The sequence below is a fragment of the Gossypium arboreum genome, chromosome 5, assembly GCF_025698485.1.
Source record: "Gossypium arboreum isolate Shixiya-1 chromosome 5, ASM2569848v2, whole genome shotgun sequence".
Classification (NCBI taxonomy): Eukaryota; Viridiplantae; Streptophyta; class Magnoliopsida; order Malvales; family Malvaceae; genus Gossypium; species Gossypium arboreum.
Genome location: NC_069074.1, coordinates 90,953,273 through 90,967,765, shown reverse-complemented (window position 1 = coordinate 90,967,765; position 14,493 = coordinate 90,953,273). Strand labels below are relative to the sequence as shown.

At 32.9% G+C, this 14,493-nt stretch overlaps 2 protein-coding genes across 2 annotated transcripts; both read right to left on the bottom strand.

Moving 5' to 3' along the window:
* Positions 1-7,617: 7,617 nt before the first annotated feature.
* On the bottom strand, positions 7,618-13,463 carry LOC108450008 (putative disease resistance RPP13-like protein 1). Its single transcript, XM_053027661.1, has 7 exons — positions 12,943-13,463; positions 9,189-12,891; positions 8,951-9,098; positions 8,585-8,846; positions 8,348-8,439; positions 8,145-8,241; positions 7,618-8,031 (listed from the first exon to the last, which is right to left on the bottom strand). The coding sequence occupies exons 1-2, from the start codon at positions 13,461-13,463 to the stop codon at positions 11,946-11,948; spliced, it is 1,467 nt and encodes a 488-aa protein (XP_052883621.1). The 3' UTR covers positions 7,618-8,031; positions 8,145-8,241; positions 8,348-8,439; positions 8,585-8,846; positions 8,951-9,098; positions 9,189-11,945.
* Positions 9,238-11,475, bottom strand: LOC128279285 (putative disease resistance protein At3g14460). The gene is made up of 2 exons (XM_053027663.1): positions 11,008-11,475; positions 9,238-10,911 (listed from the first exon to the last, which is right to left on the bottom strand). The coding sequence occupies exons 1-2, from the start codon at positions 11,473-11,475 to the stop codon at positions 9,238-9,240; spliced, it is 2,142 nt and encodes a 713-aa protein (XP_052883623.1).
* Positions 13,464-14,493: the final 1,030 nt, after the last annotated feature.

Genomic DNA, 14,493 nt, shown 5'->3' with positions numbered 1-14,493 from the left:
ACGTTAGATGACATAAAATATCTGATAAATAAATCTGGAACTCCGGTAATGCTCTGTAACTCTATTCCGGTGACGGATTCGGGTTAGGGACGTTACAATTAGTGGTACCAGAGCTAAGGCTTAGTCAGTTCTCGGGCCGAATGTAGCACATGTGAACTTTAGAAAGACATTCCATAACCTGTGATAGTGTGATATATTCTGACTCTGATGAGATTTGTTTTACTTAAAGATAAAGATGTTTTCCAACTGAGTTAATTCCGATAATGTTGAAAGCGATACTCAAATATATGAGTAAAAAATGATTATGATGAATCCGAACTCATAAAGGTATGAATAAATGCTATATTTAAATTTATGTGTATAGTAAGTAAAAATTTAAGGTAAGTATCAATATTGAATTGAATGCATTGAGATAAATATTTGATATTATATTGTTGGAAAGTGAAATTTGAAATGAATTGTTATTGAATTGAAATTGAAATTGAAATTGAAATGTAAATTGATTGGAAAAGTGAAACAAATAGAATACATGAGAAGTGAAGATTAGAATAGCTTTGACTTGATGATATGGAAATGAATGGATTTGAAATGTGAAAAGTGATTGGAATTGAATCAAATTGAATTGAATGTGGTTATTTGAAATGTATATTGATTGAAAAGTAATTAGTGATTTTAAATTTGATTGGACAATAAATTAAAAATATGAATTGAATAAAAATAAATTAAATTACGAATATGTGTAAATATGTGAATTGTGTATTGATTGAAAAGTGGTTGGAATTGAATCAAGTATGATTATATGTGAATATTTGAAATATGTATTGGTATTGAATTGTATACTGATTAGAAAGTGGAAAAGTGAATTTGAATTGTTCAATTGAATTGAATTGAATAGAATGGAATTATGATTAATTGAAATGTGTATTGGTTCTATATTGAAATATGAGAAATTGTGATTAAATTGAAAGTGAATTTTGAAATAGAAAAATGATTTGAATACCCTATTAACTAGTCGGACTGAGTCGGATATAGTTGGCATGCCATAGGATTTGGAAGTGTTCAGGCACTAAGTGCCATACTGGTGTGTTTGGTTGGAATCCGTATATCCGCCAAAGTTCGAGTCTTGTTAATAGCGGTAAATATGAATATTAAGTAAAATTGAAATAAGAATTAAATTCCCTATTAACTTGTCGGGCTAGTCGGATATAATTGGCATGCCATAGGATTGGAAGAGTATGGGATTTAACGGCTTTACCGATCAGGCACTTTATGTGCAGATATCTTTATCATAATCGCTACTACTACTCATTACCGATTCGGCACTTTGTGTGTCGAATATTATTCTTACTCTCGTTACGATTCGGCACTTTGTGTGTCGAATATTGTTACTGTTACCATTACCGATTCGGCACTTTGTGTGTCGAATATTGTTACTGTTACCGTTACCGATTTAGCACATTTTGTGTGTCGAATATTGTTATTGTTACTGTTACCGATTCAGCACTTTGTGTGTCGAATAGTGTTATTGTTACCGTTACCGATTCAACACTTTGTGTGTTGAATCTTTATTCTTATTACTATTACTTATTCTTTATCACATTCGATTCGTTACGGTACTATGTACCATTTTAAGCACAATGTGCCATCGCCAGGCTATTGCCAAGCTGTCGAAATCATTTTCTTTGAAAACGGGGTCGACTTTTATTTTAAGAAAATGAAAATGGGAGTCGCCACCAATCCTTTTTTATGAGGTGTGATCAGGTCACCTCGTAACCTATCGTTTTAATAAAACGTTTTGATTTACTAAAACAACAATTTTGGTCTATGAAATTCGAGAAAATGGGTTTAGGATTCGATTACGTACGAGGAAGGATTAACACCCTCGTAACGCCCAAAATTGGTACCTAATTGATTAATTAATGTCTAAAAATCAAAAGTTGAAAACTCGGAAAGAATTCAAAATACGATCCTTTTTATTAATATTGATTTAAAAAGAAATGCTTGAATAAATCGAAACGGATGTTACTGACCTTCGTGTCCCGAAGTAATAAAATGCCACATCCAGTACGTTAGGACACAACATTTTAAACCCTCAAGAATAAGCTTGTCTTTTGATTTTCAAAACTCATGCATTTTAATTTTAAAAGGATATTCGGTCATTTGGTCAAACGAGAAAAATTGAAACCCAGTACGTTAGGGCACGATCTCTCGAATTCCCAAACACAAAATATTGCCTATTATTAAAAAAATTATGTACGGATAAAGATTAATGTAACACGATTTTGTAGTAAACTGGCATAACATGCTTGATAAAAAATGATAATAATATGCATAACGAATAATAATGAATAATATAAATTTTGGAAGTATATAAAAAAATAAAAGTAAATAAATGAATAATGGAATGACAATATAAGTAAAAATAAAGAAAATAAAACAAGCTAATTATGAATAATAAATAATAATAATAAGTAAATAAACAAATAAAATTAATAAAAATTAGAATTAAAAATTAGAATTAAGCAAGCAAACAAATAAATAAAGCAATATTAAATAAAACAGCTTAAATGATGATAATAATAATAATAATAATAATAATAATAATAATAATAATAATAATGATGATGATGATGATGATGAAATTAATTAATTTAATAATAAAATAGCCGAAATAACCAAAAAGGGACTAATTTGAACTTAAAACAGTAATTCCGGGCAAATCTGAAATAAATAGAAAAGGAAAAAAACCACATTGAGCGCGCGAATAATAAGGAGGGACCAAAAAGAAAATTTTCACTTCTCCTCCAAAACGCCAGCATCAAGGGGGATCGAATTGAAAGTCAAAATGGATTATAAGGCAAAATTAAAAAATAAAATAAACTTAATTGCAAAACCATAAAAAAGTGGAAGGGCTAAAAGTACAATTAGCTCTTCCACAAAAAAACACTCGGATCCTTTCTGGAACGGGTCAGATCGGGTCGAGCAAGGGTAAAACAATGTTGTTTTAAGGCTATTATGGCCAACCCAAAACGACGTCGTTTGATAGGCCTATAAAAGTTAAATTTTTTTGAAAATTTTCATTTTCCCTATTCTTTCTTAAAAAAAAAACTTTGAAACTCTCTCAAACTTTCTCTCTCATTGCGCTCTGGCAGAGGTCGGTCATGGGACCACCGTGGTGGCCATGGGTCACCGATATGGCCATGCCGTCATGCATGGCGGGAAGATAAAAGTCTCGTTTTTTGGGTTTTTTAACTTCCTGAACCCAAAAAATGTCGTTTTTTAGCGGAAACGACGAACCTTGGCCTTCCACAGCGATGTATGTGCAAGAAAGGTAAGATTTCGACTCCTTTTTCTTTTTTGTTTATTTCTTTTAAAAAACAAGTAAAGAAAAAAATAGAGGAGAAATAAATAAATAAAACAAGATAAATGAACAACCTTTTCGAAATTTAGTTCTGTTCTCATTTTTGATTTCGTGTGTGTATTCGTATATTCGTAACAAAATAAAAAATATTGTGGCTTTCAATTGCCGAATACAATATCTACTTTTGTTGCTATTTTCTCGCCCCTATTGCAGGTATCGTGAAGACGTGAAAGTGTGGAGTGAACATGGTGGAGCAGGGCGCGCGGAGGTGACGCGACGCGGCACGAGCGGCAGTTGAAGAGGGTTAGGGAGGCTAGGGTTTCTGTTGCTTGTTTAGGTTATGGGTTGTTAGGCCACTAGGGTTTTTATTATTTGGGCCTGTTTGGGTTTGTAAATTAGTTTTGTGAATTGAGCTTGTAACATTACTTGGACTATTAATTAATTATTATTCTTTTGGATTTCATTGGATTTAGTGGGCCGGGCAAATTGGGCCTACTACATTAATTTTTTTATTTTGATATTATAAATATAATGATTATTTATTAAAATATGTATCTTCAAAAGTTATTTTTTGAAATAGATTTTTTAGGGATATCTCAACACACATTATAGTCAAGTTTAATGTAATTGTTAATATCAACAAGTTTTTCACTTGCTGGAATCAAAGTAATTATTAGTCATGATTACAGTAATTATTAGTCGTGATAGGAGTGAGTTTTCAAACGAATCGAATGAAAAATTCTGTGTTAATTGAGTTGACGAATCATATTTTATCATTTTAACTTGATTTGAATTTTTTTGGAATCGAATCGAGTGAAATAAAATTCGAGTCGAGTCGAGTCAAGTCAAGTGAAATTGTTTAAGTTAAATTAAAAATAAAATATGTCAAATTAAAATCTTATTACAATAAAACTAATTAGATGTTATAGCACATAAATTTGAAAACTTTTTCAAAGCAAAATTACGATAAACTTTAATAATTAATTAACTTATTTAGATCCCAAAATTATTATTCTAGGCTATTTTTAACTTTTAACTTTCTTTACATATTTTTAGAATTTTTAAAATATATAAATTTTAATTTTTTTTGTAATTTTGTTGGGAGAGAAACCAATTTGCTCATTTTCAAACTTAACAATGATCAAAAGAGTATTTACACCTTAACAGTGATCAAAAGAGTATTTACACCAATTTATTATTCAAATTATTCGAGTTATTAGAATTGTAAAATTTAACTCGATTCGAACTTGAAACTTGAATTACTTATTCGAGTTATTAGAATTGTAAAATTTAACTCGATTTGAACTCGAAACTTGAATTACTTATTCGAGTTAACTCGAATAATTTAAATAACTCGATTCGATTAACTCAAAATTTAAAAAATAATTTAATTTTTTCGAATCAAATCAAGTTTTATTCACCTCTACTTATGAATGTCAAGTTTATTGTGAAATATTTAAAATTTAAACAATAATTTTTATTTTATTTTTGCAAATAAAATGGTGATGCATTAAAAACTATATTGAAACAATACCCCAGCCCTAAGTCTGCCATCCAGCTTTACACCAGTCAGGTATAAATGCAGTCTTTAAACGGTGCCCTATGGAAACTCATGAGGAAAATCTTTTATTTTTGGAAAGGATATTATTTTACAATAAATAATCATTAAATGTTCCAACAGCACTTCAACGGTACCTTTTTTTTAAAAAATAAATGAATATATTTGAAATGTAATTATTCATAAAGGTGCAAACCATTTCCAAATCAATATCAATATGTATAAAACAAAAGTAAAATATAAAGGAACTTAAGCGGTTTTTTTTAATAATATCTAAAACTTTTGATTAATTACAAAAATAATTTTCTTCCAAAATTATTTACATAAATGACACGTTTGCTATAGTAAAACTCAATGTTGACGTTGTCATTGGTAGCACCATCCTTAATAACTACCCAATTATTGTTCGGTTTAATAAAATTTGAGTGTCGTCATGCCATTAGCAGCACGGATGTTTATAACCGTCCACCCCGTAAAAAATATTGGTATTCTCGGAGAAAAACAAAAAAAGGAAAAAAATATTTTAATGGGTATCGTTGTTGTCATTGGCGGTAGCAGTATTCTTTTAAAATGTGACAAAGCTTTTATAAAAAGCCTTTTTTGTGCTGTCGTTCTCCTTAGCGACACCCATAAGAAAAAATAATGTTTTTAAAAAAAATAAATTTTTTTTTTGGTGTCGCTCTATGGATAGCTGAGACTTCTCCTCCTTACTGGATGGTTTGGGTTCCTATCTCCTTACCAGGCTATCTATTTTTGCTGACTCAATTCTTAAGTTGAGTCAAGAGAATTTCCAAAGTCTAATAAGCCTTTAATTAGGTCCAAAGATGACCATATATCAAACCTCTTCTACATGGCTTATGTTGTAGAAATGCTACAACATTGAGCACCAAAAGGTGAGCTTCAAGACTGTCTTTTCTTCCAGTGCATCAACTGTCTCAAAAACTGTAATCATGTGTTTTAGTGTATAAAATGATCAAATTAATAAATTCATCTTAGTATCATTCAACAGGACAAAGTTGTCATAAAAATCCCAAAATTTGTTATCTAACACTTTAAAATTTGCATGAATTACCAGTCTAGAAGTGTTAAGGATAACTTTATTTTTTAGAGTTATCAGTTAGACATGAGAGGCAACGGTAAAAAAGGGAAAGAAACAAGAGGCTGAGCAAAAGTGCATGTTGACTAGAGGTAAGGCCATTGACGGTGGTGGCTCGGTTCGACGATGGAGAACAACGGCAGTGAAACTGCAGTCAAGGGCTTTAAAAACAAAAAAAAAAAAAAGAGTAGAAAATAAGCGGGAGAAGGAAAGGAAATGTGGACCGTTTGGTGGCTTCTCTGATTAGTTACAACATGGAACAAGCAGTGACGACACAAGAGCAAGGTGATCGACAAAGGAGAACTCCAACGCCATTATTTGGAAATGAAAGAGAATGAGGAAAAGAGTTGATCAATGCCATTATTTGGACCGGAGAACAAATGCCGGAGTGCGGCTGTGGTGCGTGCTAGCAGTAGTTAAGGTTGTGAAAGAGAGGAAGAGAATAGGAAGAAAAGAAAGAAATAAAATTGAAATAGGAAAGAATAATAAAAAAGGAAAAAGGGCAAAAAAACAAGAAAGTGAAATAGAAAAATAGAAGGAGAAAATATTGGACAAAAATGTCGAAATAAAAAAAAGTTCAAGGCATTAAGTCAATATTTCCTAAATTTCGGGGAATAAGGCTGTTTTGGAGAGAGAAACAAAAAATGTATCTTGGGAAAAATATTTTGTACAAAACATATATTCTTTTGACATATTAGCTTTTTTTAGTCAAATAGTTAGATGTTAGTAGTTTTATTCTTAAGTGTTCGAGTTCAATTTCTCTTTAATAAATATATTGTAAAAAAATCTAATTTGTCAAAAGAAAATGAGTTTTGTAAAAAGCGTTTTTCTTAAGACGTATTTTTTATTTCTCTCCTAAATCGACACATATCATTAAATTTAGACTTTTTTTTCAATGTTTCTGCCTAATTTTTCCAAAATAGAGGATAAGTTTATTAATGATAAGATATCCTTTTCCTAACCAAGTAAATCCATGGGTTTTGCTTATTAATAAAATATATTTTTTGGTATTTTTTGGATAGGAGATACGAATATTATTTTAAAATTTTAATCCATTTAGAAATAAAATTATTTTTATTATATATGTAATTAATTAAATGGATCATAATTAAATATCATATTTCACAATTTTAAAATTAATAAGGTATTAATTTTGATAGTTATAAGAGTGCTATAACATTTTTTTACGCATAATTAACTCCCAAATCTATTTTTCTTTGGACTTCAATACATATTTAAAATTGTCATTTTAGAGAAATTTTAAATTTTTATAAAATATGATTTTATAGGTGATCGATCACACCTAGTCAAAATTATAAGTGATAACTCCTTTTTTTTAATAAAACCCTTTCTTAAAATCAAATTTCCATATTTTAAAAAAAAAGTCTCAAGCTTTTTTTTTTTAATTTCAACTAAACAAAAAAGGATTGTGACAATCAAAAGAAAGATAAAAGTCTTCATTGATGCTTTACGTCTCGCATTGGCTTGAAGTATATAAGAGGATAAATATAATGTTTAGAACTATACATGATTCATTCCAACCATTGAATAAGAAGATAAATATGCTTCAGAACGCTCAAACCCAAGTTAAGACTATATCGATTAAAATTAAATTTGAATAAATTTTTTTTATTAAAGATAATAATAATATAGGTAGTTTGGAAATAATTCCTACATCCACTACCAGAATAAAAAAGTGAACACAAGATTACAATAGACAAAGCTCACATTATAGAAAAACCGGTGACCTAATGGTACTGCAAAATTAAGCCCCAAAGCGAAGAGAGAAGTTTACAAACATCACTTCAGCTCTCTGAAAATACTAAAACACCACCCACCCTTTTACTAGCCTTTTACAAAATACTCAATCACAAATTCCACCCATTGAAGTGTGGTAATTTTGCAAAGGGACACTCAATCACAATATGCCAATTACATCTCATCAACATTTATACATTGTAGATTGAATGAATTTAGGATTGGCATAGCAATGTCACCAGGATGGTATCCACAATCCTGAATACAAGGTCGGTATAAAGAAAGGAAGCTTAGTGGAATAATTAGAACATGCAGATGAAAACACAGCATTTAAGTTGCTGAATAAATGTTGTATAATAGAATCAACTAACCTCTTTATAAAAATCAAATAAGCTAAACTAGCTCAGTTGAATGCCTTCATTAATTTTCTTGAAATGAACACTACCTCACCAGTTTAGCTTTCTTCACCTGCAAAGATAATATTGATTGCTATTATCTTGTTGTTCCTCAGGACAATCACATATTATCGAACTAAACAGCCATCAAATTGGTCCAGGTTTAAATGTTTTCACACCTGTGGTTTGAGTGTTAGCCTGTGTAGTCCACAACGAAGCAACGGCTACAAAAGCACTCTCATGTATTGAACGATGTCTAACAAAGGGTACTCTGCAGATCCAATCAAACACTTTATTAATGCAAAATGAGAAAGAAAGATGAGACAGGAATCATGCAAAATGATGGAAATAAGTTGAGTTTTGCATGCTTATATCATATGGTTTAAATATAATTTCAAGCTCATATTGAAGTATACCAAATTCATCACATTTGCGAAGCTTCAAAAACTGACAAATTCTTGAAACAAGAATCTGCCATCCAATATGAGAATTTTGCACCACCGCAATTCTTAATGATGAGTTGCTCAAACTTTTTCTAAGGACGAAGAAAGTCTAGCACCCGCTCTTCTACTTCTTTTTTCCTTGTATATTCTCCAAGTCTCTACCCCATGTCTTCATTAGTTTTCTTGAAAAGATCTTTTGAAATCAACACTACCTCGTCGATTTAGCTTTTATCACCTGTAAAAATAAATAAATATATAAGAAAGATCAGACAGGAATACTGCAAAATGATGGAAATAAGTAATGTGTCACAAGCTTATATCATACGGTTTAGACTATACCAAATTCATCACATCTAAGAATCCAAAATATTCTTCAATGGCATCAGGATGGTTATATACAAATACCGAAGAGAAGTGACATCTTTTTACTTTTCCTTCAAAGGATCTTTCTGAAAGCCCACTTCCACCCCAACTTAGTTTTCAATCCCTGCAAATATCAATCAATAAATTTATACTAATTCCTATTATTATCTTGTTCCTAAGGAAAGTTAGAAATGTTTGAAATGGCTTTTTGTACCTGTCCCATGACTCTGAAGAAACCAATCACAGATTTTGCAGCTCATCTTTCAATTTGATTCCCCTGGGATGACACTTATAAAATCAATTTGAACAAGGGGTATGTGGGAAATCTTAGACCACTCTCGTCCTTTATCGCTTGAGCACTCTTCTTTCAGCAACGGACACCTGTAAAAACATAAACTTCCAAGCGAGAGAAGCATGTCTTTTTCCGGAAGAGATGTGAGCTTGGGACAATTATCGATCACCAATTCTTTAAGAGAGGCGAGGTCTTGAAAGCCCTCGGATAACATGAATTCCAGGTTCTCAAATTTGAAAAGCTTGATACGGGTGAGAGAAGGAGGCAACATCATTCCAATCCCTTCTTCTGGGAACGACACAACGTTTGAGCATCCTCCACCTCCGATGGTCAATGCTTGAAGAGAGGTGAGTCTATTTAATCCCCATTCCACAAGTGACCTATAAGTTTTGGGTGCGTTTGAGATTTTAAGTGATGTGAGATTGGCAGGGAATCCCTCCGATGGAAATGATATGTTAGCCGAACAGTTGTGCACTCTTGATCGTCCAAGGGAGGTGATGCGGGCCATGCTCTTAGGAAGGGCTCCAAAATTTCCACAGTAACCAACTTCGAAAGCTCTGAAGCTGGTGGTGAGCAACCCACTTTCTTCAAAAGAAACCAAATTTGAACACGAATACAACAAAATCTTCTGGAGATAGATGAGCTTGTCAAGTCCTCGTGGTAGAGATTTAATTCCAGAAAATGCAATTTCAATAGATTCAAGACAAGTTGTTTCCTCAAACTCCTGGGCTATGTATTCCAACATTGGACATCTCGAAATTCTCAAATATTTAAGCGTTATGGGAAACTTGGTGTTTGAAAATAGGCAACTCAGCTTTGAGCATTCAGTAATTTGGAGAAATTGAAGCTGATTGCAAATATTTTTGTGCCCCTTCGATGACAAAGACATTAGAGATGGACAATCAAATATTTCCAAGTCCTCAAGAAGACAGAGGGTACTACTCGTACTCTTATTATCTTCTTTTTCATCAACCAAATACTCTAAATTCTCACAGTCTTCAATCTTCAGCTTTTTTAAATTAGGAGGTAAGTTATTCTCTGCAAAAGAAACCAAGCCTCGACAATTACCAATTTTCATCACTGTAAGGAATGTGAGGTCATGTAGGACTTGTGGCAATCTATTGAGCCTATCACAAGAAGCTATGTTCAGAGATTCAACACGTGAAATCTTGTTAGGTTGCAATTCGGCTTCATCGGCTTCCAAAGAATGCAGTCGAGGACAACGCCAAACGAAAATGAAACGATGTCCAACTAAACTCAACCCATGCTGTGACAGAGATGCCAACTCCTCCCAACCATGAATTTCAAAATGTTCTGAGTTTCCAAACCTCAACATTGTCCTATCCGCTGGAATATTAAACTTTGAAATGTTAGAAAGAGATAAAGTTTGCAAAGAGGAAACCTCCTTTGCAGGAGAAGAGCAATCATCCACCAGTTCTGCACACCCTTCTGTACTTAATTCACACAGTGACGGGAAACTTGATATTGAAACTACCAAACTCGTACAGCCATGAATTTCAAGTTTTTGCAAGGAAGGAAGATGGGTAGGCAACCTTCCCAACAATTGAGGACAGGTTTTGATTGAAAGCTCACGAAGACTTGGGAGTTTCAAAACCTTCTCGTTTCCTTCACAAGCGTCCCACTCCTTCCAGTTTGGAAGACTCTCAAAAGACAGAATCTCTAATGATGCAAATGGATTCAATTGATTTTCTCCAAAGAACTCAACACCAATCTTTTATACTTGATCGAAACCAATAATTGAAAGATCTTTTAACAATGGCAACCTTCCAACTGATGGTAGTGATTTGCAGTTTTTACAATTGCGAAGCTTCAAAGACGACAAATTCTCGAAGGAAGAATCTGCTATCCAAGACGAGAATTTTACACCCCCGTAATTCTCTATAATGAGTTGCTCAATCTGTTTCGGAGGACGAAGAAAGTCCAACACTCGCTCTTCAACTCTTTTTTTCCTTGTACTATTCGCCAAGTCTGCACCCCATTGCAGTACTAACCCATCAATCCCTAGCTTCTCATTTAACTTAGCTTCCCTGGCATCTTGACCATTAACATTCTCCAATCCGGAAAGACAAAAATTACCTCTAAGGCTTGACAAATTTTTCAATTCTCTAATAAGATGTCCATCTCCTTCCCCTATAACAAAATTAGACAAGATTTGAAGTTTGGTGAGCTGATCAAATCCGGAGGGCATCCTTTTTATTGAACCCGCACCTCTAATATCAAGAAAATGCAAGTTGACAAGGTTTCCGATCTTCGAGGGTAAACTTTTGAGCTTTGAACAATTTCTTAATATTAAAGTCTCCAAATGATAAAGAGTACACAAAGAATCAGGTAAAGAATTGATTAGGGTCCTCGAAAAATTTAAGTCGCGTAGATGTTTTAAATTTTCAAAAAGGTCGGGCAAATCATAGATCTTAAACCGACGCAAAGAAAGAACCCTTAAGTAGCTAAGTCTTGGCAATAAATCATCCAAGACAACATTAGTTAAATAGAATACCTGATATCTTGGAGCCATTAAGGGTAAGGGTAGAAAGTACGTAAAGAAGTCATTTGATAAAATGCTTCAAACTTCTTTACACCGTGAAACCGATCATCGCTAACATAAGCTGAGTGACGAGAACGATGCGAAAACTTTTGTTGCTTTTCACCCTCCAGTCTGCATCATATTTCTCCTGCAACTAATTGAGCTGAATCATTCATAAGATCATGCATCACGAAACGGGATTTGTCTTTACTAGATCTTTGAAAAAATGACCCTGCCACTAGATCTTGAAAATATTGTTTTCCAAGACCTTTGCCTTGAATTTTAGCTTTTGATTGCAAGAAACCTTCTGCTCTCCATAACAAGATTATCTCTTCTTCTTCAAATTCATAATCTTTAGGAAATATGGAGCAGTATGCAAGGCATCGTTTCAAATGAGGGGGAAGATAATGGTAGCTTAATCGCAAAGCTGGAATTAAGCCACATGGATCTTCTGGTAGGTCCCATATCTCGCTCTCATATACTTTTTCCCATTCACTATGATCCTGAACTGTGCGTAATAAGCTTCCAATGGCTTTTGCAGCCAAAGGTAAGCCGTTGAACCTTCTCACTATGTTCTCTCCAATTTCTTTAAATTGGAGATGCCCAGCAAAGCTTCTTGCTTTCAATGCATGCTGAGCAAATATGGATAAACAATCATGATGCGAGAGTTTATCCAAGTAAAACGCTTTCACCGAATCTACATTAGATGAAACCTTTTCGAGTCGAGTTGTTACAATAATCTTGGTTCCTGCTGCAAATGGAGCCCGTAAGATGGTCCAATCACTGTAACTCTCGTTCCAAATGTCATCCAAAACAAGCAAGAACCTTTTTCCGGATAACTTCTCCTTCAACTTGACTTGAAGCAAGTTCAAGTCATTCTCATCACGTGAGTCAGCATCGAGGGATCTTAAAATCGTCTGTGTTATGTTAACAGCATCAAAGTCATCAGCAACGCATACCCAGGACTTGTGATCGAAAGACTCCTTAATGCTGGGATCATTGTAAACAAGCTGAGCAAGAGTTGTTTTCCCCATCCCTCCCGTGCCAAGAATGGAAAGGACACAAACTCCATCGGAATTGTTACTTTAGAGCAACTCAAGCATTTCCTTCTTCTCATTGGCTCTACCAACATACTCCACAGCTCCATCCATCAAGGAAATTGGTTGCAGCCTGGGTTTCTTTCCCTTGGAAGTTGCGCCTTGAGACATGATCTCACTCAACCCCAAACTACTTCTTCGAGTGTTCGAACTATTCAGTCTATCAGTGATTGCTGTTATCTTTGAAATCATCTTAGCATTGAACATAAAAGAGATTGGAGAGAAATAACCACCAGTACAGCAGGTTGGAATGAGTTTCTGTACCTTACTAGTGCTGGCTTGTGCTCGAGTTTTTTGGAGCTTGAGACGTAACTCTTGGTAAGCGAAGTCGTCCAAGATGTCATCCACATCGTAAGCAAAGTCTTGGAGATCGTCCAACCAATTCTTCACACCCTCGTCCTTTATCTGCTTCTCCTCTGCATGGTTCAACTTTGATCTCGGGTAATATGGATTGCCACAGCTGGAGTTGCTGGTGGACTTGCCGGTGATCGGCCACAAAGTTGAGTACAGAGTCAAGCAACTTGGCAGATAACAGCTCCAAAAAGGCAGAAAGAGCATCCTCTCCAAAGACAGACATGGTGGAATTGGGACAAAGAAATCAAAGAGAGAGATGAAGAAGGAAAGGGAAATTGAGGGAAAGAAATGGAGATGGATTGTGTATAATTGGGGTTAACAGGCAAGGGAGTTGAAGACAATGAATAGTGTGACAAATAAAGTGGAAAACAGGTCACAGTTTTTGGAATGATTAGAGCCTCCAATTTCTTTATTTTATTCTGTATCAATCTTTCGCTTTATGACTAAATATACTTTAATCAAAAGATAATCTCATTCAAAAGAGAGCAAATAAATTAATTTATTCAATGGATTTTAGTTATATACATTATTTTTGAGTTAAAAGAGTAGAATTTAGTACTTATTTTTATTATAGTTTTATTAATATTTTTAATTTCAAATTTAAATTTAAATTTAAATTTTTATTTTAATATTATAATTATAATTAGTATTTATTAAAATATGTAATCTTCAAGAGTTGTTTTTTGAAATACGTTTTTTTGAAGGATATTTTAATACTCATGAGAGTCAAGTTTAATGTGATTGTTAATATCAACGAATTTTTCACACCCATTGGAATCAAAGTAATTATTAGTCAATGATTATAGTACTCTGACATTTATGGACAGGAGTGAGCGTTCGATCGAAATGATTGATAAAATTTCACGTTAATTGAGTTTACGAATCCTATTTTATCATTCTAACTCTATTTGAATTTTTTTCAAATCAAGTTGAGTGAAATGAAACTCAAGTTGAGCGAATCGAGTAAATTTGTTAAAGTTAAATTAAAAATTAAACATGTCAAAATTAAAATTTTGTTATAATATAATTAATTACATGTTATAGTACATAAATCTGTAACAATATATATTTGAAAACTTTTTAAAGTAAAATAATAATAATAATACTTTAGTATGATAAACTTGAATCATTAATTAACTTATTTTGGTCCCAAAATTATTATTTTAATTATTTTAACTTTTTATATTTTTATAATTTTTTGAAAATTAATAATTTTAAAAAATATATAAATTTT